Raw genomic sequence first — 27394 nt, 5'->3', positions numbered from 1 at the left:
GTTTGTCCCTGAGGAAGTGTTTATTTCAATATGATGTACCCACAAAGTTTCCATCCTTAAAACCATCACTAAAATAGCACCTGAGACCATATAGATCTAAACAGACATACTCTATCATATACTCTATCATCGGAACACACAACAAAATAACCAAACTATAGCATAAAAAAGGCAACCATATAATATGACATATCGTCAACATCAAGTGTATGTGCAAGACAGAAAACATAGTGACAAATAGATTTGAAAAAAAGTGCATGGCTAGATAGGCCCGTCAGTGTCTCTTCATGATGGCTTTAGGTTCCTTTCTATGTACCTCATCTCTTGTCACTGAGCAGGGCTAGTATATGCAGTGACCACAGGCTTTAAGAAAGAAAACATGATTAAACAACAATGAAAGCATTCTCAGATTAAGCATAGCAGCTGAACTGTAAATACATTGTGTGTGCGATCAAATAGCTTCAGTGAAGTGTACGAGAGCATGCGAGTATGGAACATGCATCTGGCCAAACCATTTGGCATGTGTTCAAATTCTCATGCTCTTGAAATGAACTCTTACCATGCTGGGTGCTGCAGGGGAGCAGAAGCGTAGCAGCTTGCAGCTGTAGATAGTCAGGGTGACAGAGATGCCGAGGAGAGTTGCGTGCACGAGGAACCACTCGACATAGAATGGATACACTGAATTCTGGGTAGGTGTGGGCGATAGCAGACACAGAAACAGAGTTTGAGGTATGAGTGAATGACGCTACCATACTGTTGCTACGTTTACTTTTCTAACCATCCACAGCACTATTTGTATTGCGTTTTAATATTCATGTGTTCCATCAACAACCTTCCAACCTTTGCTTGACACATACAGATGTTCTGATTGCTACCAACTACTAAGTCTCTGAGCTGTACAAGACAATAGTTTCCCCAGAACTTCCCCAAATCTTTTCACTGTGAGATTCAGCTGAAGTAGTTGATCTCGGGACAGATACATTATATAGGCCTTATATACAGTATACTGTATAGTCTGTGTTCTAACGCTATTTCTATGGGACTCACCATCAGCTTGTCGCATGTGATGTGATGATGTGTGTTGTTGTAATCAGTGAAAAGCCAGCAGTCTGGCACTAAGTGGGTGTCAGACAGCTTTCCTCCTACGACGACCACGTTGAACATGGCCATAAGGCAGGTAGCCAGCTGTGTCCCCAGACACGCCTTCAACTGAAAGGACGAGGAAAATGAGACAATAGATGTTTTTGTCTTCCAGATATAATGCAATGGGTAATCTCAGTTCGAAAATATAATGATTTAGGGTTGTCACAGATCTGTTTGTGCTCTCTTGCCAACTTGACTGTAGAAGTAGGCAAAACAGCACAAACAGATCTGGGTTCAGACTATGATGACTCACTGTGGGAACATGAAGACTCTGTGCTGCTATGGCCACACTTCCCGCCACTATCGCCTACAGAGAGCACAGCACAGTTAGCTGAAAATCACCCATTTCATGTCAAGATACAGTAAGGAAAAACAAGAACAAATCATAGCTTTCTTCACTTGTTCAATAATAGCATGAATTTATTTACCATACTAATAAACCTAATAAGCGGCCAAGGACATGCATAGATACGTATCCTACTCACAGACAGGGAGCCTATCGCTCTGGTTACTTCTTCATTTCTCTGATCCAATCGGTTGGCGACACTGACATAAACTGAGTTGAGCACAAACACACCCAAAGTGATCTGAGAGACCTATGATGAGAGGAAATATCCACAAAGTCAAGATTCCTACAGAATACATGCAGTAGGAAGAACAGTTTTATGGTTGCATTTTAACGTTATTAAATCAAGTGAAGTAATTGAGAACCAATTAACAATGGAATACAATATCAGTCGTTTAGTAAAATAGCCTTATTCTGAAGGGAATTGATGAGGATTTAGTTGTTTCTTAGATTTCGCCTCCGCAAAAATAGACTCACACACCCCCAGTGCTTTGGGCTGGAACTCCTGGTAGGTCTTGCGGGTCGGGGTCTCGGTCTCAGCACCTGGAAAGTCGTGGTCCAGAAATGTAACATCGAAGAGGGAACCTCTTTCTTCATTCACGTCGCCGGCAGGTTGTGAATTGGCGGGTGAGTCCGCAATAACCCCAGTTTCAGCAACAACTTCGGCGGGATAGAGGATGGAAAACCATATGCCAATGTGGAAAACAGACCCCTAACTGTTTTAGCCTATACATAACCATAACTGTTCTAGGCAATAGGCCAAGGTAGGCATCCAGAATTGGACAAAAATAAACCAAGTTATTTCTTAGGGTTAGTTTTCGTTTGTTTGGAAATGACATTTGTAGACCACATTGTCCGGACATTTTGAAGGAATTATGCAGCCTAGTAGGTTGAATTAAACTAAACAAATGCAAGACGAAAACAATTTACCTTCCATTTCCACAGAGTTGCTGCAAAGATATCCTACAGCCTATTTAATAAACAGCCTACGTTTTGTATTTGAATGTAGCACATAAAATGAGATGAGTAAACGCCCAGTAAAGTTTTATTTTCCATAATGTCTGCCCTCTAGTGAGAGAAATTTGATCCTACATTCCCGAAGTTGTGGCATAGGCACATAGGCTAACCATAATCATGCATCTCATTACTAGAATCGCAGTATGTTACTGTATATTTCTTAATTGCTGAGCAGGAGGAACTTGGACTGTGATCACCCGATGAAAGAGGGAAATCACAGGCTCAAATAAAAAGTTATAATCAGCATGTTATAATAACATAGACCTACAGTAACTTCTAATGCAGATCTATTTGGTATCTGGTCAAATAGTTGATTTTAAACTATTAGAATATAGGCCAGTCAGCTCAGACACACCATAGGCCTAGTATTTGTGGGCCTGCAGTAAAAACTAAAACTTCGACCTGGTCGAGTCTGTTGTTTAAACTCCAACCAAACTTTTATTTTCATTGAATGCTAGTGTCTATTCTTTATGTTATATTTCTGTTGACACTGACCATTCTGGGAGCTGGGCAGCAACAGTAGACCACCTTGCAGCAGTAGGCAGCCAGTGTGACAGAGATAGCAACGAGAGCAGCCTGTATCAGGACCTGTGAGAAGCCCCTGACTGCAGCGTGCAGTTCGGGGCCGGGCTCAATGTGGGCGGAGTCAAACGTTGGGGCTGGGCTCAATGTGGGTGGAGTCAAATGCGTTTAACCCGAACCCTTCCCGTCTCCTTCAAGGTCACCCAAGTTGAGGTAAACGTCGAAGGTATCAACATCAACGAAAGCAAATCTTAATCGAACCTACATGGATAAAAATATAAACCATGGAAGTGAGACTGTCATTATGCATAATGTACTTTGTAATATTCATGTTATACCAGTGCAGTGGTATATTTTTATATGACCAACTACCGCACCCATTTGCACGTGAGCTAGCTAATTGCTCACAATGAGGGAATCTTATTTGGACAAATTTGCCTACTTGAGCAGTAAGCCTAGGTTTAAATGTACAGTTTATGCAATCGATTTGATCGTTGATTTTCTGTGTTTCTTCAATGTATGCCTTGTTGTGTTTGGCTGGCTCTAAATGTGTATCGTTGATGCCATTCCCTTAGTTACACATAGCGAGTCTACACAGCCTACACATAGTATATACAATAATGACAATAGTTAAACACAGGTCCCCTCAGGGGTGTGTGCTCAGTCACCTCCTGTACTTCCTCATCACTCACGACTGCGTGGCCGCGCACAACTCCAACATCATCATTAAGTTTGCCGACGGTATGACGTGGTAGAACTGATTATAGACAACCTATAGGGAGAAGGTCAGAGACCTGGCAGTGTGGTGCCAGGACAACAACCTCTGCCTCAATGTGAGCAAGACAAAGGAACTTATCATGGACTACAGGAAACGGAGGGCTGAACACGCCCCCTTCACATTGACGGGTCTGTAGTAGAGCGGCACTACGGCCCTATCCTGTTCCAAACACAGTCGTTAAGACAACACCTCTTCCCCTCAGGATGGGGCACGACAACACCTCTTCCCCTCAGGATGCTGAGAAGATTTGCCATGGACCCTCAAATCCTCAAAAAGTTATTCAGCTGAACCATTGAGAGCATCTTGACTGGCTACATCATCCTTGGTATGGCAACTGCTCGGCATTCGACCGCAAGGTGCTACAGAGGGTAGTGCGTACGGCCCAGTACATCACTGGGTTCGAACTCCCTGCCATCCAGGACCTCTATTCCAGGTGATGTCAGAGGAAGGCCCTGTCACATGAGTTGACGCTGGAGAGACGAAGCAGGTACGGGGAGTAAAACATTTAAAATATAACGGACATGGAACGAGACAGGAACAGCGTCAGCAAACTAATACAAAGACAAAAAACAATTAATGCAGCAGCTGGGAACAGAGCAAGGGAACTGACAAATATAGGGGAGGAAATAAACAGGTGATGAATGAGTCCAGGTGAGTCCAATATCGCTGATGCGCGTGACGAGGGAAGGCATGTGTGCGTGATGCAGGGCAACCTAGCGCCCTTAAGCACCAGGGGGAGGGAATAGCGGGAGCAGACGTGACAGTACCTCGCCCTCTTGGGACACCACATGGCGTCCCACCTGGGCGAACCGGCCGAAACTTGGGCGCTGGGCAAGCCAGTTGAGGTGTGGAAGCCCGACGAACCGGCAGGAGCGTGAGAGCCTGGCGAGCCGGCTGAAGCATGGGAGCCTGACGATCCAGCTGAGGCAAGACACCTGTCGATCCCGCTGCAGAAAGGGAGCCCGATGATCCGGTGGAGCGTGACGTGGAATGGGAAGCCGCTGAGCCAACTGAGGCAAAGAAACCTCTCGAGTCAGCCAGGGCGTGAAAGCCCGACAGGCTGGCTTAGGCACCCCCGGTTCCATCGGCGGCGGAAACCACCCCAACGTCACCAACAAAACAAAAGACAAAAAACTTCTGGACCGGCTGGGCGAACAAGAACTGACGATCCGGCTGAGGCCCGACGTGGGATGGGCGCCATCCGAGCCAACCGGGGAAAGGAAACCTCTCGAGCCAGCTAGGGCGTGGAAGCCCCACGAGCTGGCTAGGCACCCCCAGTTCCATCGGCGGCGACCCAAAGCCGATGTCACAATACCAACCGGAGCCTTCACTCCAACCCCAATTGTAACTAACCTGATTCAGCTTGTCAACCAGTTTACTGATAGGATCAGGTGCGCTCGATTAGGGTTGGAGGGAAATTCTACAGGACTGTAGTTCTCCAGGAACAGTGTTGAAGAGCCCTGCACTAGAAATTTTCAAAGACTCTATCCACCCAAGTCATAGAGTGTTTTCTCTGCTACCGCACTGCAAGAGGTACCGGAGTGCCAAGTCTGTGAAAAAAAGGCACCTGAACAGCTTCTACCCCCAAGCCATAAGACTGCTGAACAGTTAAGCAAATGGCTACCCGGACAATTTATATTGACCCCATTTGATATTTATTTATCTTAATTGTTTTGCACGAACTCCCTTGCACTGGCTTTATGCACACTCAATAGATGCTACCCATACACTCACGCATACTACAATGACACTCCAACACACACACACACACACACACACTACATACGCTCACATACACACATGCATATTGACACCACATACATTCACACACACTGCTGCTACTCTGTTTATTATATATCCTGATTGCTTAGTCACTTTTACCCCTACCCACATGATCATACTGTATTACCTCATTTACCTCGTGCTCCTGCACATTGACTCGGTACTGGTACTCACTGTATATAGCCTCGTTATTGTTTTTATTGTGTTACTATTTCCTTTTTTATTTAGCAAATATTTGTCTTACTTTTTACATCTGCACTGTTGGTAATGGGCTCATAACTAAGCATTTCACAGTAAAGTCTACACCTGTTGTATTTGGCGCATGTGACCGATACAATTTGATTTTAATATGATTGCTTTTGGGGTTTCCTGTCAGACATTGAATATCTTGTTTTGAAAGATGTACTTTGTTGAAGCACCTTTGGCAGCGATTACAGCCTCAAGTCTTCTCGGGTATGATGCTACAAGCTTGGCACCTTTATTTGGGGAGTTTCTCCCATTCTTCTCTGCAGATCCTCTCAAGCTGTCAGGATACACAGCTATTTTCAGGTCTCTCCAGAGATGTTTGATCAGGTTCAAAACCGGGCTCTGACTGCGCCACTCAAGGACATTCAGAGACTTGTCCCGAAGCCACTCCTGCATTGTCTTGGCTGTGTGCTTAGGGTCGTTGTCCTGTTGGAAGGTGAACCACCCCAGTCTGAGGTGCTGAGCGCTCAGGAGCAGGTTTTCATCAAGGATCTCTCTGTACTTTGCTCCATTCATCTTTTCCTCGATCCTGTCTCGTGTCCCAGTCCCTGCCACTGAAAAACATCTCCACAGATGCTGCCACCACCATGCTTCACCGTAGGGATGGTGCCAGGTTTGTTCACTCCAGACGTGCCAAGTGTCACGTCTGGAGTGAACAACTATTTTACCGGTCGAACAAAAAAGTATGATAAAAAAACAATGGTGTTAAAAATACTTAATGGTTTACTTTCCCGGGAAAAGTTCATAATAATAAAGGCGGCCTTTATTTTATTCACAGCCAATCCAAACGCTGGAAATAAGAATGGCCCATCCCCCTGTCAAGTAAAACGCGAAAACGCTGTGCACTGCCATAAAAGGAATACATGCGCATGCGCACGGTGTGCAGTTCTGTTTGAAGTGAACTGACCAGTGAATATAGTAAGCAACAATACCGGCGCAAGAAAACCATTAGAAACCATACTAAATGCATTATCTCAAATCTATTTACAAGTTTTCTTGATTGTCTCAATGCATCGGTGGGAACAATGTTAGGTCATCACTATCCAAACGTGGAAAAGTCACAACTGGTCAGCTATGTGGAGGATTATTTGGAATGTGTTGAGTCCATGCCTTTGGATATACAAAGAAACGTCTCTCTGCTGCGAGAAATTGACTCAAAGTATCAAGGTATGGTTTTTCCTCTCGTTGTTTTAGTGCTTATATTTGCGAGTTTGACGATAAAATTACAAAAACTGGGTGTGCTGGATTGACAAATTCCCGATCCACTTTAGCTAACGTTAATGTTCCACACACTAGTTAGCATTGAAAGCAAGTGTTTTGTGTGCAGAAATATAGATAGTTTAGTCTTTCGAATACGATGTATGCCTTCAATTTGTTATCCTCAACATGTCCCGGTGTCAGGTCCGAGTTGGCTTGATATAGCTACAGAGGATCAGCCATTTTGACAAGAGGGGTGTTGTGGCGTTTGACGGCTTTCTTTCGAGTTGGTAAACCTGTTATCTGCATTCGTTTTGTTTATTTTACAAGGGATGTTGACTTATTGTTGATAGTGTTGCCTACTAGCAAATATAAAAATCGTAGTATAACAGTAACGTTAACTGTTAACAGAAAGAAAAAAAAAACAAATGGTCGTTGTTGCAATCCGCTCTAACGCTGGTGATGATAAATGTGCCATGTACGAGAATTTTGCCAGTATTTGTGCCGCGTTCCAAACAACTGGGAACTCGGTGATTTCCGAAACCAGTGCGTTAAAGACAACTGGGAATTGGGGGGGCTCGGACTGGGATTTTTCTTTTTCTTGAAGCATCTCGCATCGGGCCACTTTCTAGAATTTAGACTGGCTAAACCTGGCTATTTGTACTATTTCTCTATAAAAATCGGATTAAAAACTTAACCACACTGCAAACCTTTTATGCCTATGATAATCCCTGCCCAGTAGTGCCATACGAAGGTTGGGTTGGCAACAATAGCTAGCTACTTCCCTCGCTGTAACGTTGACACAACTAGGTGGGGGTGGAGGACACTGTACCGTTGTCCCCAAGCAAACTAGCAGCATCCTTCCTTGGTGGTGGTTTTTCAGCAGTTGGCATCCAATGTTGGTGCATTACTACCACCTACTGTGCTGGAGTGTGGGCCAGAGACAGCGCTAGCAGTGGGTACGGCATGTAGTAACCGCAGTGTGCAGATGGACATTATTGCCTGTTCAGGCGGAAAGTTTTGTCACTTCCTGAATCGGGTATTAGAACTCCCCGCCCACCTGTGGGGAAAACAACCTGTGGTAACCTAGTTTACCCAATTGGCTAGCAGCAAAAACTTTACCTTTTTCAAACCTAATTTTATTGTCTGCTTGTTTTAGTCAATGACACAACTAGATTTAAGTACATGTCTTAAGATTTATTTTCAACATTGCTTGCTCCTGAGTGTTCTCACTACTTAGAAAAACATATTTTAGGGCTTCCCTCATGCCGCGTTTCATGAGGGTGCTAGCAGCCACGTGAGTGCTAGCTAGCTTCTGACGTAACATTAAGCTAGCCAAGACAAGCAACAAGACATTGATTATACAGCGACAAGTAGTGAGTGGTGTTAAACGGACTATACTAAACAAGTTAAATGTATTGCCTGTGATTTAAATGTGTTCCACACACATAGCTACCTCCTTGGATTCCCTACATTTCCCACTCCCATGCCGAATAGTCTGAAGCCACAAGACTCTTCTCGCTTGCTCTGTTTCCTTATGTGGGACCATTGTGAATTGTAGGTTGGGATTTTTTCCCCATTGTACAACAAACACAGCAGCTTATCGGCATGTTTTGTTATTTCTATATAACTGAACATCGACAACAAAGTTGGCTCTTTTACAGCAGGAGTCAATGTCAAAGAATGTTGGTTTCCCCCAATTTGTGTGTGTGGTCGAGGGGAATTCCTATGACGTGAGTCGGTCGTTCAATAAAACGTCACAATACGGTGCCGAGCATTCGATTTGGCTGCTGTGGGGCAAGGAGATCCCCAGCTCCACTAAAACCATTGACAACTACGTGCTGTTTTCAAGGGATTGTTAAATCAGCAGTAGAAACAATAAAAAAAATCAGCCTCTGCACACCTTGTTTGTTAAAAAGCTAAGGGATGGGGCTGGAGAAATGTAATCACTATCAAATTCATAGACGGCTATGGATGCCAGGATTGACCATCCCTGATATCACAATTATAGTTTTAACCATCTTTTGAGGCTATAGTATTTGTTTACAAACATTGGAGTAAAACAAGTGTATTTGTTGGGTTCTGATGAGCTTAGTTCAGCTGTCGTACCCCATGAGTCAGTCAGCTGTCGTACCCCATGAGTAAAATACATTTTTACCCGACCCTCCCTGAACGCTTGAAAAAAGACAAGTGACCCTCCCATATACCCAAAATAATAATAAAAAATTAGCAGAGAACATGCCTACCGTTTATCCTCACTCCTAGGACAGACCAGTCTTGGCAAAGAAGGTTGCAGAGTCGCTGACCACCGCGGACAATGGTAGGGGTGAAAAGATATTCATGCAGTGTTTTTATTATAATGGATATCTTATTTGCGTTCCGAGAATAATTCGCCTTTTTATAAACGCATTTCATGCAATTCTACGTCGTTTTACATGACTGGAGACCAGCAGAATATTTTTTAAATACCACAACAGAGCATGGCATTGAATGTGCGCATGCTGCAGCCATGGAGACGTTTTGATTTCTATACATGCTATTGTTAACAAAATAGGTTAGTCTAAGTTTGGGACAGTCCTGAAGTTTTCTATCAGCTGTAAAAGTTGAGCTCAACAGAACCAGTCACATCTGAAGTATCTGATCATCAATGACATCGAGAAAAAGCTATTTCTTTAACACAGCAGCCGCATATCATCAGGTAGACCTATATGCACTTGTAACTTTTTATTTATTTGGGAAACTGTCTTTTTCTACTTTATTCCATGATATTGTTGTTACAAAATAGATTTGTGTCGACTGATTGGTGCATAGGAATACAATAGCATCTGCTAGGCTAAATTTAACAAACAGCGCATGATCCTCAAACCAAAGACTGGCCAAACTCGAGTTTCTAAAAGTGAATTCAAAGGCACTGTATAGCCTAATAAGGCATTTTTTGTTTCATTCATTTATTTATTTTTCATTTTATATAGCCTAAAATGGTTATTTTATAGGCATGTTGTTGAACTGCTGTTAATGCTGAGCGCTCCTGCCAGCCTGTAGCATGTCACAAATGCTTCACAATTGATTTCCTAAATACATTTTTGTTTCTCCTTAGGCTTGCTCCTGAGTGATTTGGAGTTAGTATTTTGTTCAATAGCCTGTTGAAATGTCGAACATCAATTGATAGTGGCAGAATCACACATTAGTTTCCAAGCAAAGTTTTTTTTTTTTTAAATGGGCTCCTTGGCTATAGAAGGTTGTAGCACAGCATCTGAATGTCATAGACTAACCAAAGATATCCCATATGCATAGTCTTTTCCTGGCATTTTACAGCTTGTTTCTAGTATAAAGCATTGTTATAGATCGCTTTATATAATCAGGTCCATATATATATTTTTTCTCAAATACTAAGCTAAAAAAAGGGGTAGGTCTATGCTTTTAGTCATTTTCTTTTTTATAAATAGCCACAATACCCTCACCCCCTCAATTCAAGCCCTTGTTTTAACTTAACACACCAAGCACTTCATTGACACTGAGATATTTAAGGAGTGCATGGTGACTGAAGGAATTGGCTGACAAAATCAATGGATAGTACACTCTAATTTTGTCAAACATGTAGTCCTACCTCTTATTGAATAGGAAGAAATGGGCTCCAACACACAAACACTTGTTCTAGGTAGCATTAAGTCAAATTAAAATGTAAACTGTTTAAATTAATTGGGCCTTCTCAAATTAGTCTACTTTCAAAACCCATGCGCTGTTCATCTCTGCAGCTGCCGCTTCATAGTAATTTAAATTGAAATAAAATTTGTCACATGCGCCGAATACAACAGACATTACAGTGAAATGCATACTTACAAGCCCTTAACAAACAATGCAGTTTTAAGAAAGATAAGTGTTAAAGTTAGGGATGCATGATATATCGGTAAGCATATCCGAATTGGCCGATATTAGCAAAAAAATGTTGGCATCGGCCCAATGTCTAGTTTAACGCTGATGTGCAAAACCGATGTCAAAGCTGACGTACATAACGTACAAAAGTTTGGGGTCACTGAGAAATGTTCTTATTTTTGAACGAAAAGCACTTTTTTTATGTCCATTTAAAATAACATAATTGATCAGAAATACAGTGTAGACATTGTTCATGTTGTAAATTACTATTGTAGCTGGAAATGGCAGATTTTTAAAAATGGAATATTCATATAGGCATACAGAAGCCCATTATCAGAAATCATCACTCCTCTGTTCCAATGGCACTTTGTTTTCGCTAATACAAGTTTATCATTTTAAAAGGCTAATTGATCATTAGCAAACCCTTTTGCCATTGTTAGGACAGCTGAAAAGGGGGGTGGGGTGGTCAATCCAAATAGTCTGGGTAGCCATTTCACTAGATGTTCAGGAGTCTTATGGCTTGGGGTTAGAAGCTTTTTAGAAGCCTCTTGGACCTAGACTTGGCGCTGCGGTCAGAGGCTGAGCAGTTGCCATACCAGGCAGTGATGCAACCAGTCAGGATGCTCTCGATGGTGCAGCTGTAGAACCTTTTGAGGATCTGAGGACCCATGCAAAATATTTTCAGTCTCCTGAGGGGGAATAGGTTTTGTCGTGCCATCTTCACGACTGTCATGGTGTGCTTGGACCATGTTACTTTGTTGGTGATGTGGACACCAAGGAACTTGAAGCTCTCAACCTGCTCCACTACAGCCCCGTCGACGAGAATGGGGCTTGCTCGGTCCACTTTTTCCTGTAGTCCACAATCATCTCCTTTGTCTTGATCACGTTGAGGGAGAGGTTGTTGTCCTGGCACCACACGGCCAGGACTCTGACCTCCTACCTATAGGCTGTCTCGTTGTTGTTCGTGATCAGGCCTACCACTGTTGTGTCGTTGGCAAATTTTAATGATGGTGTTGGAGTCGTGTCTGGCCGTGCAGTCATGAGTGAACAGGGAGTACAGGAGGGGGCTGAGCACGCACCCCTGTTTTGAGGATCAGCGTGGCAGATGTGTTGTTACCTACCCTTACCACCTGGGGAGTGGCCCGTCATGAAGTCCAGGTTCCAGTTGCAGAGGGAGGTGTTTAGTCTCAGGGTTCTTCGCTTATTGATGAGCTTTGAGGGCACTATGGTGTTGAACGCTGAGCTGTAGTCAATGAATAGCATTCTCACATAGGTGTTCTTTTTTTATCTAGGTGGGAAAGGGCAGTGTGGAGTGCAATAGAGACTGCATCATCTGTGGATCTGTTGGGGCGGAATGCAAATTGGAGTGGGTCTAGGGTTTCTGGGATGATGCTGATGTGAGCAATGACAAGCCTTTCAAAGTACTTCATGGCTACAGATGTGAGAGCTATGGGTTGGTAGTCATTTAGGCAGATTACCTTAGTGTTCTTGGGCACAGGCACTATGTCCGGTCTGCTTAAAACATGTTGGTATTACAGACTAGGACACGGAGAGTTAGAAAATGTCAGTGAAGACACTTGGTAGTTGGTCAGCGCATGCTCGCAGTACACGTCCTGGTAATCTGCCTGGCCCGGCGGTCTTGTGAATGTTGACCTGTCTAATGGTCTTATAGCATTTGTGCGTTCGATTACAGGCTTCAATGTCCAGAAACTAGAAAAGAAATAAAGAAATGGCGATAAAATAAATGCCTTACCTTTTGAAGATCTTCTTCTGTTGGCACTCAAAGGTCCCAGCTAAATCACAAATGGTCCTTTTGTTCGATAAAGTTCTTTATGTCCCCAAAAACTCAGTTTAGCTGGCGCGCTTTATTCAATAATCCACCGGTTTCCCTCCTTCAAAATGCATACAAAATGAATTGCAAAAGTTACCTATAAACTTCTCCAAACAAGTCAAACAACGTTTATAATCAAACCTCAGGTACCCTAATACGTAAATAAACAATCAAAATTTAAGACGGAGAATTGTTATTGTCTTTACCGGAGATAAACAACAAAGTACATGCTCTCATCCACACGTGTGAAAACACTACAGCCAAATGGGAGCCACTAAGAAAAACAAAAAATTCTGGCTAATTTTTCCAAAAACAAGCCTGAAACTTTCTAAAGACTGTTGACATCTAGTGGAAGCCCTAGGAACTGCAATCTGGGAGGTTTTCCCTTCATATTAAAAATGACAGCCATTGAAATCAGTGGTGGGCTGAATTTTTTTCTCTCTTTTTTTTCTGTATGGTTTGTCCTCGGGTCTTCGCCTGCCATATTAGTTCTGTTATACTCACAGACATTATTTTAACAGCTTTAGAAACTCTTGAGTTTTCTATCCAAATCTACCAATTATATGCATATCCTAGCTTCTGGGCCTGAGTAACAGGCAGTTTACTTTGGGAACGCTTGTCATCCAGATGTCGAAATACTGACCCCTAGGCCAAAGAGGTTAAAACCGCATTCCAGCCAGTGTCTATTCCACAAGTTACCACCTGCTAAATCTATGACGTTAAAATGCCTATTTACTCTGTTCTATCTGACTGTGCAATCCACTGTCTCATCAGCCAAGCAATTTACGAACTTGACCATTATAAAAAGCATCAAGACATTCTCACATTTCTTTTGTATAAACCTTGTATGTCTCTCCAACATTTACAACATTGTTTCAGTATTCAAATTCGATCTCCAGCAGTCACATAGTAATGAATGTGTAAGGACAAGACAGGCAGGCAGGCAGCGTTTCTCAGCAAGTCGAAATCATGAATCAGCTGGCATAATTTTTATATATAAGAAATGTCATTGAAAAAATGTCAAACGAAACAAGGTGCAGCTAGTTTGCAGTCTTTCCAGCTTCAGTTGGGTTGATTGTGTTAGCTGTGTTGTTGGCTAGCTCCTCTGAACAACAGTGCCCTGACGAGTGAGCACATTTTATATGCCAAGCGAAATTGTGCCACATTAGCTCATTGTTATGGATGTATCCAAATGTCGCTAGAAAAGTTTATGCAAACGCAGCTACTTTTCTGTTATTCTGGCTGCACATTTTGACATGACTAAGTTTGCTGGCTAGCTAGCAAACAAGGGATAAGCACGTTGCCATCCAGTATGGCAATGGAACATTTAGAACGAACGACTGCATCCATAGAAGCAAAGCATAAAGACTGAACGACTGTGTCGCGTCTCTACCAATCAATAGAACAAATGACCAGCTGACTTGGATAGAAACCCTACATTTGTGTCGAGACTATGGTTGCAAAGGGTCGGAAACTTTCCAGTAAATTTCCTGCATTTTTATAGAAATTTTTCATGGGAAGTTAATCCTGGGAATTTTGGGAAGTTTTGCTTAAATTCATCAAAAAAGTTAGCTTATAACAGGGAACCTTTTTAGGTCTTTAGGTCTTGTGGCATATTTTGGTTAAACTATCCCCAATTCAATGGAATTGCAACCCTCTGCATGCAACAGTGCATTCTTCCATTACGTATACAGCTGATTCTCAAGATCTTGCACACTAATGAGATTCTATTGAGCCCACACTACTACACTGTCTGAGCCTAGGACTACATGCTTTCTGGTAAGTTTTGATTACAATACTGGGTGGGGTGAATATTTTATGTGACATGATAAAAATAAAATAAAAATGTAAATAGTAGCCTACAGCAAAGTGTGTTTTAAATCATTTCTAACTCAGCAATTTCTGCTAGTTAGTTGTTGCTACCATGTGGGTTTTAGCTTGCTTGAGCCTGCTAACTAAGGAGTGTTAATTCACCTGTTTCCATACATGTTTCATTTTAAAACATTTCTTACAAAGGAATTGTATAACTGCTTAACCATTTATCTGTACATGGAATTGTATTGTTTTTATTTTTTATTTTTTTCTAATCTTTACAGGATAGTGCCACGGGCATCATCTGATGCGTGGAGACATTTCACTGCAGCTAATGTAGAAGGAAAAGCTGTGTACATAGGAAAATACTGTGCCAAATCATATGTGAAGAATGCAACAAAGATGTAGAATCATCTGGCCAAGTGCATGAAGTTCCCTCGGCGCTCACAACAAGCAACCTCTGACAAAAGTCCCTCTACTTCTATTCGAGGTGAAAATGATGACTCGGCACATAATCAATAGGTACAGCTCATGGTCCTCCTGGAATCAGAAGTTGTTTTGAATCAATGGAGGAACATAGTCAGAGAAATGTTGAATGTCTTGCTCGAGCTGTGTATGCAACTGGTTCACCTCAGATGCTCACAGGCAACGTGTATTGGAAGAGATTTCTGAATGGTCTTTGCCCAGCATTCACTGCTCCAACCAGACATGCTTTATCTAATCATTTGCTGGATGCAGAGTTCAACAGAGTTCAAGTGAAGGTCAAGCAAATCATAGAGAAAGCATACTGTATTGCAATCATCTCTGATGGGTGGTCGAATGTTCGTGGGCAAGGAATAATTAACTATCTTCACCACTCAACCAGTATTCTACAAGAGCACAGACACGAGGGACAACAGACACACGGTCTCTACATTGCAGATGAGCTGAAGACAGTCATCAATGACCTTGGACCACAGAAGGTATTTGCATTGGTGACAGACAATGCTGCGAACATGAAGGCTGCTTGGTCTAAAGTGGAGAAGTCCTACCCTCACATCACACCCATTGGCTGTGCTGCTCATGCATTCAATCTGCTCCTCAAGGACATCGTGGCCCTGAAAACAATGGATACACACTACAAGAGAGCCAAGGAAATGGTTAGGTATGTGAAGTGTCATCAAGTTATAGCAGCAATCTACTTCACCAAGCAAAGTGAGAAGAATAAGTGCACCACATTGAAGTTGCCCAGCAACACCCGTTGGGGTGGTGTTTTCATGTTTGACAGTCTCCTGAAACTCCTGAAACCTATAGCAGTAGCCATTGCACGGATTGAGGGAGACAATGCCATCCTGTCTGATGTTCAGACTCTGCTTGCAAATGTAAGCGAAGAAATCCGTACTGCCCTGCCCACTTCACTGTTGCTCCAAGCAGAGGAAACTGCAGTTCTGAAATACATCAAAAAGTGTGAAGACTTCTGCCTGAAGCCCATACACGCCGCAGCGTACATGTTGGACCCCAAGTATGCTGGCAAGAGCATCCTTTCTGGCGCAGAGATCAACAAGGCCTATGGTGTCATCACTACTGTATCTCGCTGCCTGGATGAGGACAAGGTTCTTAGCAGTCTGGCGAAGTACACTTCCACGCAAAGGCTTTGGGATGGAGATGCAATATGGCAGTCGTGCCAACATATCTCATCAGCCACCTGGTGGAAGGGACTTTGTGGATCTGAGGCTCTTTCCCCTGATGCCTCCATCATCCTCCAAATCCCACCAACATCAGCCGCCTCACAGCGCAACTGGTCCTTGTTTGGGAACACACACAGCAAAGTACGCAACAGGCTGACCAATACAAGGGTTGAAAAATTGGTGGCCATCCGGGCAAATTTGAGGCTTTTTGAGCCTGACAATGAGCCATCCTCAACTAGATTGGAAAGTGACAGTAAAGATGAGGCCTCAGAATCTGATATTCAAGATGTGGACAGTGAGGAGGACAAGGGAGAAGACATGGAAGCCTGAGAGGAAGACAACCAAAGCTTTAGTGTCTAGACTATCATTTTACAGATGTATGTTAAATTTTTTGGGGTGAGATGCGATTGATCATTGGGATCATTCAATATTCCCTTTTGTTCAGTGAAATCATCCCATGTGAGGAGTCAACTAATTTTAATTCAATTAAATTTGTTTTTATTTTTATTTCTATTGGAAGGATTTAATTCTTTGCAATTATGTCTACTTATGATACGGTTAAAGGTTTATGTTTGTCTCCATATGATATGGTAAATATATCCAATGCAAAAAAATCTACATTTAAATGGTATTCATATTAATTTGCATATATTCCCACGGAAAGTTTCCACCTCTGAATATTCCCCAAAATGTGCACGCCTAGTTGGGACTATGTCTTGTGGAAGGATGAAATGGTATGAATAAATTAATAAAATGTAACTTTTTTAATGAAAATGTCAATCATGATTTGAATATGTTCGTAACCGTGTGTGTGTGTGATCATGCCCGAGAAGCCGGTGTTTCGAGGATATATTGGCACTGTTTGCCGGCTCTCAACTTAACACCCGTGCCAATATTTCCTCTAGACACCGGCGAGTCTGTTGTGTGACGCACATGAACTGACGTTGCACTTGTATGCTATTCAAAACTATATGTTTACCATTAGATATAACGGCATTCTGTACAGCTGCCATTTTTCCCCCCACTATGCTTCCTACTAGTGTTTATTTATTTTTTCCCCCTCTCCGTTCTTCTCCCCTCTGCTTCCATCAGAAAACCATGAATCACAACGTTGTTCATTTGGACAATTTGTCTTTTTCACTTGTACATGTCCACACTCACCGAAAATGACATTCGGTAGCTACTAGCTATGCTTCTATAAGCTGGATTTACCTGTCTTTGGAATTAATAATTTTTTCGCTTGTATGTGATTTCGCAATTACTTGTGCTAATTAGCATTCTGGTAATATACGGCCAATGTTTTTTTACATTTATTTTGTTTTAGTGCCCCCTTGTGTTCTATGCCGGTAATACCGTATTTCCCAAGATGGCAGAAGAACAGAATGATGGTATGAAAATCTGGACACAGCCCAAGTCTACACGTGACTTCCTACAGGCCGTGCCCACAGACAGCCATTGAGGCTGCTAGCTAGCTAGGACACCGGCACACATTTTCCAGCTCATTACTCGTTTGTCAGAATGCTATTAGGTGATTTCCAGTGCTCCCAGAGTTTGCAGTAGCTATTTTATACATGCATAAAATGGTGCTCACCAAATTTCTCATCCCTTTTTCCCCTGTTCCTACCAGCGTCCTTAATGAGCACTTACATTTTCCCTGCCCACTGACTGACGTTGTCAGATATTATTTAATCCCTCATGATTATTCTACTCAGTAACTAAACAAATGCAGGCGACGCCCATCCTAACAACTATTTTCTCATTCTGTGTGCTTTGCAGAGGTCCTGAAGGAGGTTGACGATGTCTACGAGCGTTACCAGGGCGAGCAGGATGCGGCACAGCGTAAGAGGCTTCAGATTCAGCTGCAGCGGGCCCTCATCAGTAGCCAGGAGCTCGGCGACGAGAAGATCCATGTGGTTACCCAGATGACCGAGCTGGTAGAGAACCGTTCCCGCCAGATGGACTCCCTCTGCCTCCAGGAGCCCAGCGAGACCAGTGAGCGGGTTGTCACCGAGCGGCGCTCCAGTTCTGTCCAGGAGGCGGCGGTGTCCACCCCTGCTGAACGTTCCTCGGCCCGCCGGCCGAGACGCCAGCGCAACAGTGAGAGCCGTGACTCCAACCACGCCTCGGGTAACGTAGCGGTGATGGACGACCCGGCGGATGAGCTGCCCCTGCAGCCGCGGGAGAAAAGGTCCAAGTCGGCCAAGAAGAAGAAGCGCAAGGCCAAGCAGGAGCGCGACGCCTCGCCCGTGGAGTTCACCATCGACCCCAACGAGCCCACCTACTGCCTGTGCGAGCAGGTGTCATACGGCGAGATGATCGGTTGCGATAACGACGCGTGCCCCATCGAGTGGTTCCACTTCACCTGCGTGGGGCTCACCTACAAGCCCAAGGGGAAGTGGTTCTGTCCCAAGTGCAGAGGGGACAACGAAAAGACTATGGACAAAAACCTGGACAAGAACAAAAAGGACCGGAGGTCCAGGTAGTAGTTACAAGTCCTCCGTCCGTTGTCCCTTTCCTCTCGGAACATTGTTGAACTGAGGGTTGAGTTTATCAAAGTGATTCATTCAAGGGATGACGAAATGTCAAGTTCTGAGAGCAATCGGAACACTATTTCCAGCAGCGCTTACTCTGAGTAAAGGACTTGACCAATACTGAACTGGTGCTGTTACAATACTGGTGACTCACACTGAAGCCTAAATGTTGTTTTGCGAAGTCCGATGTTGACTGTAAGGAACCTCAGCCTAAGCTGCCATCTTCTGTCTGTATCGTGTGTTACTTAACTTCCGTTCTAACAAGTGTATTGAGTAACTCGAGAAGCAAATTTTGGCTTACTAGCCCATTTGGAAATGTTGATTTGATGTAATGTATCCGAATGAATGATGTCCTTTTTGTAAAAATGTATACATTATGTTTGGCCCATTTTTCTTAGTTGAGTAAGCTTTTCATTTCTTATGTGTTTTAAAATAAGTCTTCCAAATCAGCGCGTCTCTATTCATGAATCACTGTACCAGACGGGGCTGAATAGATTGTGCAATGTTTTATTTTGTATGGCTGACAGAGGGGTAGTTTGCGCTGTTTCTGTGTTCCACTGAGTTGGGATTTCACACTAATTTCACATTTTAGGTTATTTTACGATTTCCCAACTGTCATTTCAATTGACCATCCACAGGTGCAGCACTCCAGCTAAAAAGTGATGGTCTGTCTGGAATGGGATTTCATATTTGTGGAGACGGTCTACGTATTCTGTCAAATGTGTAATCCCCCCCCCATTTCTGTATATCCATTAAAACAAAGTTATACCGGCGAGAGGGGAACCAATTTATTACTTTTATATCGGTTTCACTACACACGCAATAACATCTGCTAAATAAGTGTATGCGACCAATAAAATTTGACTTGAATCCTTTTCTTGAAATATACATTTTACCTTCCATTCTTCTGCTTATCAGGTCATATTGTTAAACTGAAGAAGTGTTTCACTCAGTCAAGATATTTCCAAATAACATGAGTATCACATAAATAAAGTTTCCAAAAACAAACTCCACTCCTACATGCGTCTCTGACTGTCCTATTTGTCTTCATCCTCGCTACTACTGGACCCTCTGAACAAGAAGTCCTCCCTGGTTACTGTGGTGATCCGCTGTGATTGTGATGTCAGCCTAAGGGCAGGGCTGAGGCCCAGCAGTAGGGTCAGACACTGGACGTGGGTATCAGGAAAGAGAACAGACGGGATGTTGCAGGCCTCCAGGTCCTATAGCAGGGGTGCCCAACCAGTCGACCGTGATCTACTGGTCGATCGCGGAGTGCTTGCCAGTCGATTGTGAGATTATACTTCTACTAAAATTCAGCCACACAAATCGATGCCTCTAATCTCTTTATTTTAACGTTCAGTCTTCCATTAACAATTTCTGAAAAGTCACATGATTTACATAAAATATGACCAGTCCCTGCCCACTTATTGACATATGCCTAGTTAGCGCAGTCAAATGCTGCCCGCCAACTCAAAGTCGAGGTCACAGTGATGCCAGGCAGGTAGCTAGCTAACCTGGTAGCCAGATTTGTTCTTAAATTGTTCGGTCGACAATAGCAATGAGTGAAGGGAAGGATACAAAAAAGGAATGTGAGGATAATTTTTTTTCATGTCGAACTCAAAATGTGTATTCCTCATCTGCCATAATAGCATTGATATCCCAAAGAAAAGTAACGACATTTTAAAACCACACACAAAAGATTGTCCGGCAAAGACTGAATTACGAAGAAAGGTACAACAACTAAAAAAATAAACTGGCAGCGCAGCAGTCAATTTTCACAAGGCCTGTGACCAAAGGGAAGGCGGCAACCATAGCATCTTATTGTGTGAGTCGCGTTCTTGCTAAGCATAAAAAGCTGTTCAAAGATGGAGAGATAACCAAGGAAGCATTTATTGAGGCTGCAGACTCGCTGTTTGAGGATTTTAAGAATAAGACTGAAATTATGGCTGCCACCCCATGACATTCAGTTGTCCAGAAATTCGGTGACCAGAAGATGTGAGGGAATAGCGGAGAACCTCGAGGATCAACTGACGAAGGATATTGACAACTGCGAGTGTTATGGGGCGGCAGGTAGCCAAGTGGTAGCCTAGAGCGTTGGACTAGTAACCGAAAGGTTGCAAGATCAAATCCCCGAGCTGACAAGGTAAAAAGCTGGTTCTGCCCCTGAACAAGGCAGTTCCTAGGCCGTCATTGAAAATAAGAATTTGTTCTTAACTGACCCTCCAGTTTGACGAGTCCACAGATATGCATTTTCATCAGAATGGTATTTGACATGAGTACAAAGGAGGAACAACTGCCATTTTGCCACTGAAAGGACATACAAGGGGCGAAGATATTTTTCAATATTTTATGGAGTTTGCTAACAAATTCCAACTGCCCTACTGTAAGCTTGTCTCCATTACTACCAATGGGGCACCCGCAATGGTAGGCCGCATTAGTGGGTTCGTTACATTGTGCAAACGAGATTATTATTTCCCGAACTTTAAGTTATTATTGCGTAATTCATCAGGAAGATGTTAAACATGAAAGAGGTGATGGATGTTGCGATGAAGATTGTGTGTTCTATTCGAGCAAGAAGCCTACAGCGGAGGCTTTTTCGTGCTCACTTAGAAGAGACTGAAGCGTAGCACACAGTGCGGTGGATGAGCCGAGGTACATTTTTAGGGAGATTCAGTGAATCGTTGCCTGAAATCAAGGAATTTCTGAAGGTCTCCAAACATGCAAAATATGCACAGTTAGAGGACATACAGTGACTCTTGGATTTAGCTTTTCTCACTGACCTAACTTACATGCTTAAGGAATTGAATGTGGAGCTGCAAGGAAAAGGCAAACATGTAATCGACATGATTAGCACTGTGAACACTTTTAAATTCAAACTACAGCTGCTCACAAGAAAGCTGCAACGTAAGGACCTGCACTTCTTTCAACACATGCATTCAGAACTTGAATGTCAGGGTAAGGATACAGCACAGCTTGACAGTGCACGTTACGTGGAGCTAGTCCAGAGCGTCTTATCTGAGTTTGACAGTCGTTTCCTTGAGTTTGCGTCACTTGAGCCTATTGCCTAGCCTAGCCTAGCTATGAAATTACTTCCGGCGCCGACCGAGATGGCCGCCTCGCTTCGCGTTCCTTGGAAAATATGCAGTATTTTGTTTTTTTATGTGTTATTCCTTACATTGGTACCCCAGGTAATCTTAGGTTTCATTACATACAGTCGGGAGGAACTACTGAATATAAGAGCAATGTCAACTCACCATCGTTACAACCAGGAATATGACTTTCCCGAAACGGATCCAGTGTTTTGCCTTCCACCCAATACCATGGATCTGATCCCAGCCGGCGACCCGATGCGACGCCGTAAAAGGGGCAAACGTAGCGGTCTCCTGGTCAGGCTTCGGAGACGGGCACATCGCGTTCCACTCCCTAGCATACTACTCGCCAATGTCCAGTCTCTTGACAATAAGGTTGATGAAATCCGAGCAAGGGTAACATTCCAGAGAGACATCAGAGATTGTAACGTTCTCTGCTTCACGGAAACATGGCTAACTCAAGAGACGCTAACGGAGTCGGTGCAGCCAGCTGGTTTCTTCACGCATCGCGCCGACAGAAACATACATCTTTCTAGTAAGAAGAGGGGCGGGGGTGTATGCCTTATGATTAACGAGACGTGGTGTGATCATGACAACATACAGGAACTCAAGTCATTCTGTTCACCTGATCTAGAATTCCTCACAATCAAATGTCGACCGCATTATCTACCAAGGGAATTCTCTTCGATTATAATCACAGCCGTATATATTCCCCCCCAAGCAGACACATCGATGGCCCTGAACGAACTTTATCTGACTCTTTGTAAACTGGAAACCACACACCCTGAGGGTGCATTCATCGTAGCTGGGGATTTTAACAAGGCTAATCTGAAAACAAAACTCCCTAAATTCTATCAGCATATCGATTGTGCTACTAGGGCTGGTAAAACCTTGGATCATTGTTATACTAACTTCCGCGACGCATATAAGGCCCTCCCCCGCCCTCCTTTCGGAAAAGCTGACCACGACTCCATTTTGTTGCTTCCAGCCTACAAACAGAAACTAAAACAACAAGCTCCCTCGCTCAGGTCTGTTCAATGCTGGTCCGACCAATCTGATTCCACGCTTCAAGACTGCTTCGATCACGCGGATTGGAATATGTTCCGCATTGCGTCCAACAACAATATTGACGAATACACTGATTCGGTGAGCGAGTTCATTAGAAAGTGCATTGACGATGTCGTACCCACAGCAACGATTAAAACATTCCCAAACCAGAAACCGTGGATTGACGGCAGCATTCGCGTGAAACTGAAAGCGCGAACCACTGCTTTTAACCAGGGCAAGGTGACCGGAAACATGACCGAATACAAACAGTGTAGCTATTCTCTCCGCAAGGCAATCAAACAAGCTAAGTCCCAGTAAAGAGACAAAATAGAGTCGCAATTCAACAGCTCAGACACAAGAGGTATGTGGCAGGGTCTACAGTCAATCACGGATTACAAAAAGAAAACCAGCCCCGTCGCGGACCAGGATGTCTTGCTCCCAGACAGGCTAAATAACTTTTTTGCTCGCTTTGAGGACAATACAGTGCCACTGACACGGCCCGCTACCAAAACCTGCGGGCTCTCCTTCACTGCAGCCGAGGTGAGTAAAACATTTAAACGTGTTAACCCTCGCAAGGCTGCAGGCCCAGACGGCATTCCCAGCCGCGTCCTCAGAGCATGCGCAGACCAGCTGGCTGGTGTGTTTACGGACATATTCAATCAATCCTTATCCCAGTCTGCTGTTCCCACATGCTTCAAGAGGGCCACCATTGTTCCTGTTCCCAAGAAAGCTAAGGTAACTGAGCTAAACGACTACCGCCCCGTAGCACTCACTTCCGTCATCATGAAGTGCTTTGAGAGACTAGTCAAGGACCATATCACCTCCACCCTACCGGACACCCTAGACCCCACTCCAATTTGCTTACCGACCCAATAGGTCCACAGACGACGCAATCGCAACCACACTGCACACTGCCCTAACCCATCTGGACAAGAGGAATACCTATGTGAGAATGCTGTTCATCGACTACAGCTCAGCATTTAACACCATAGTACCCTCCAAACTCGTCATCAAGCTCGAGACCCTGGGTCTCGACCCCGCCCTGTGCAACTGGGTCCTGGACTTCCTGACGGGCCGCCCCCAGGTGGTGAGGGTAGGTAACAACATCTCCACCCGCTGATCCTCAACACTGGGGCCCCACAAGGGTGCGTTCTGAGCCCTCTCCTGTACTCCCTGTTCACCCACGACTGCGTGGCCATGCACGCCTCCAACTCAATCATCAAGTTTGCGGATGACACTACAGTGGTAGGCTTGATTACCAACAACGACGAGACGGCCTACAGGGAGGAGGTGAGGGCCCTCGGAGTGTGGTGTCAGGAAAATAACCTCACACTCAACGTCAACAAAACAAAGGAGATGATTGTGGACTTCAGGAAACAGCAGAGGGAGCACCCCCTTATCCACATCGACGGGACAGTAGTGGAGAAGGTGGAAAGTTTTAAGTTCCTCGGTGTACACATCACGGACAAACTGAATTGGTCCACCCACACAGACAGCGTTGTGAAGAAGGCGCAGCAGCGCCTCTTCAACCTCAGGAGGCTGAAGAAATTCGGCTTGTCACCAAAAGCACTCACAAACGTCTACAGATGCACAATCGAGAGCATCCTGTCGGGCTGTATCACCGCCTGGTACGGCAACTGCTCCGCCCACAACCGTAAGGCTCTCCAGAGGGAAGTGAGGTCTGCACAACGCATCACCGGGGGCAAACTACCTGCCCTCCAGGACACCTACACCACCCGATGTCACAGGAAGGCCATAAAGATCATCAAGGACAACAACCACCCAAGCCACTGCCTGTTCACCCCGCTATCATCCAGAAGGCGAGGTCAGTACAGGTGATTCAAAGCAGGGACCGAGAGACTGAAAAACAGCTTCTATCTCAAGGCCATCAGACTGTTAAACAGCCACCACTAACATTTAGCGGCCGCTGCCAACATACTGACTCAACTCCAGCCACTTTAATAATGGGAATTGATGGAAATTATGTAAAAATGTACCACTAGCCACTTTAAACAATGCCACTTAATATAATGTTTACATACCCTACATTACTCATCTCATATGTATATGTATATACTGTACTCTATATCATCTACTGCATCTTGCCATCTTTATGTAATACATGTATCACTAGCCACTTTAAACTATGCCACTTTATGTTTACATACCCTACATTACTCATCTCATATGTATATACTGTACTCTATACCATCTACTGCATCTTGCCTATGCCGTTCTGTACCATCACTCATTCATATATCTTTATGTACATATTCTTTATCCCTTTACACTTGTGTGTATAAGGTAGTATAAGGTAGTAGTTGTGGAATTGTTAGGTTAGATTACTTGTTGGTTATTACTGCATTGTCGGAACTAGAAGCACAAGCATTTCGCTACACTCGCATTAACATCTGCTAACCATGTGTATGTTACAAATTTGATTTGATTTGATTTGCCACTTATATGTGCTTTCCATTTGGCACAGACATAAATGTGGAAGCCATTGCCTCAAATGGGATCACTTTTTCAGTTGGACACAACTATAGCAGAAACTGAATTTCTCACCATTCAAAATGACATTCAGCTGAAATCCAAGGCAGCCACTGAGATGAAGGAAGAGTTCTGGGAGCTGCTGCTGGAGGAGAAGTATCCCAACATAAGAAGATGTGCTCTCAACTTCTCAGCCCTTTTTGGATCAACCTACCTCTGTGAGTCTGCATTTTCTCACATGACGATAATAAAGTCCAAGTACAGATCTACTATGACCACCTTGTGGCCTGCATGAGACTTGCAACAAGCTGCTACAGCCCTGACTATGAAAAACGACTTGCCAATGCCAAAACGACCCAATGCCAAAAGTCACACTAAGGTAGGAAATTAAATTAGTTGCACTTATTTATGGAAAACATGTTATTGGTCCACATTATATTTGCGTATCAAATTGGTATCATAGCAAAATCGGCAGTGTATCAAATACTTGTTCTCCCCACTGTATATATTATATTTTTTTCAGAACATTATAACCATGTGTGTTCTCTTATCTTGTACTGTTCTGTAGTTTCAACCCAATGATTCGTCTGACAAACAAAGAAATGTGCGTCCTGCAGGCCCAGGCATGGATTAAAGCTGGCAAGAGTTTTTTTACCATTATTTTATTAACGAAAGCATAAAGATGTTGATGAAGAAGCCACATGAAGAAGCCCTGGAACGGGTAGCACCAAAATAAATAAAAGACCTACAACACCCACGGTAGGCCTACAGTATACCTTGTAAGTCTCCTGATTTAAACCTGATCAAATTTGTTTGGCATCAAAATCTCCCCCTACCCTCCTTGGCAAGAGTCTATTGTCCTGCTAATAGCCCAGAATGGCTGGATGGATGGCTTATTTTGTATTCCAATGTATTGAATGAATGTATTAATTAGTCATTTACCATTCTCGGACTGGAAACGTTGTTTGCAGAGTTCACGATCTCATTTTCAAGTCCTTGTTTATGAAATAATGATATTTTGGAGATGATTTTGTTTTAAAATAACTGAAAGTGAGCGGTTGTAATCTGAATAAAAGGAAAAAGTATATTGTCCTGCTAATAGCCCATCCTAGAAACGTTGTTTGCAGAATTCACAGCCTGCTACGCTTGTTTTCTCTCCCTGTTTTTAGAGGGAGAGATACCAAAAGGCCACTGCCAAGCCGGCCAAACCCTCCCCTAACCCGGATGACGCTGGGCCAATTGTGCGTTGTCTCATGGGTCTCAGCCGGCACGGGTATCAAACCAACATCTGTAATAACGCGCAGTGTCTAAGACCACTGCGCCACTCGGGAGGCCCCATCCACAACGTTTTTTTAATGCTGATCAATTTCCTTGCACAAAGTATCAAAATACTAAAATACGGCTTAAACAGGACTCTTAAAGAATTTAATGCTAATTGTATTTTTTGATCACAGAAACAATGAGAAAATATGGAAAAATAAATAAATTATGAAATGTTAATTATATAAAGCAGCCCGTGTAATCATCTGCCAGATAACTCAAACCGGAGTCGGCCCGAGGCCCAAGTAATACATTTGGGTCACATTTACTAATTTGTAAATAAAGTTTGTTATTTTGAATTATTTATTTCTGTTTTTATAGGGAGAGAAACCAGAAGCCCAACGTGCCTATTTTTGGGAAAATCGTCAGTCCACATGTCAAGTGAAATTCCCCCATTGTATTTACCCAAGTTCTCTCTTAACTCCAGGACCACCGACAGTTTTTTGTTGTTGTTGTTGCCTGATACAGGACTCTAATGCCCGAGGAGAGACTCTCAGACTAAAAACGCCTCCATTAATTACCACAGTTTAGACTACCGATAGATCAGCGTTCTAACTCCCCTTTGTGATAGTGTGATGCAATGACAGAATGCCACCATCTACCACAAACAGTCGTAGCAAAAGCTCATAACTTTTAAGAGGAACCACTGTAAAGGTGGAGACCGAGTCTTCGTCTCTCACATGGATAGGCAGACCATTCCATA

The 27394-nt window shown here is 43.5% G+C and overlaps 2 protein-coding genes across 2 annotated transcripts; one reads left to right on the top strand and one right to left on the bottom strand.

The window, feature by feature from the left end:
- Position 1: 1 nt before the first annotated feature.
- LOC120030564 lies at positions 2–2560 on the bottom strand. Its single transcript, XM_038975980.1, has 7 exons — positions 2420–2560; positions 1971–2149; positions 1629–1739; positions 1397–1450; positions 1048–1209; positions 560–685; positions 2–363 (listed from the first exon to the last, which is right to left on the bottom strand). Exons 1-7 carry the CDS (start codon positions 2424–2426, stop codon positions 328–330), a joined length of 675 nt encoding a protein of 224 aa, XP_038831908.1. The 5' UTR covers positions 2427–2560; the 3' UTR covers positions 2–327.
- A 4176-nt stretch (positions 2561–6736) lies between these two features.
- Positions 6737–19752, top strand: LOC120030646 (inhibitor of growth protein 2-like). The gene is made up of 2 exons (XM_038976084.1): positions 6737–7001; positions 17991–19752. Exons 1-2 carry the CDS (start codon positions 6860–6862, stop codon positions 18695–18697), a joined length of 849 nt encoding a protein of 282 aa, XP_038832012.1. The 5' UTR covers positions 6737–6859; the 3' UTR covers positions 18698–19752.
- The last annotated feature ends 7642 nt before the right edge of the window (positions 19753–27394 follow it).

The sequence above is a fragment of the Salvelinus namaycush genome, chromosome 36, assembly GCF_016432855.1.
Source record: "Salvelinus namaycush isolate Seneca chromosome 36, SaNama_1.0, whole genome shotgun sequence".
Taxonomy (NCBI): Eukaryota; Metazoa; Chordata; class Actinopteri; order Salmoniformes; family Salmonidae; genus Salvelinus; species Salvelinus namaycush.
The sequence above is the reverse complement of the archived record's forward strand: the minus strand, read 5'-3'. Positions and strand labels throughout refer to the sequence as shown.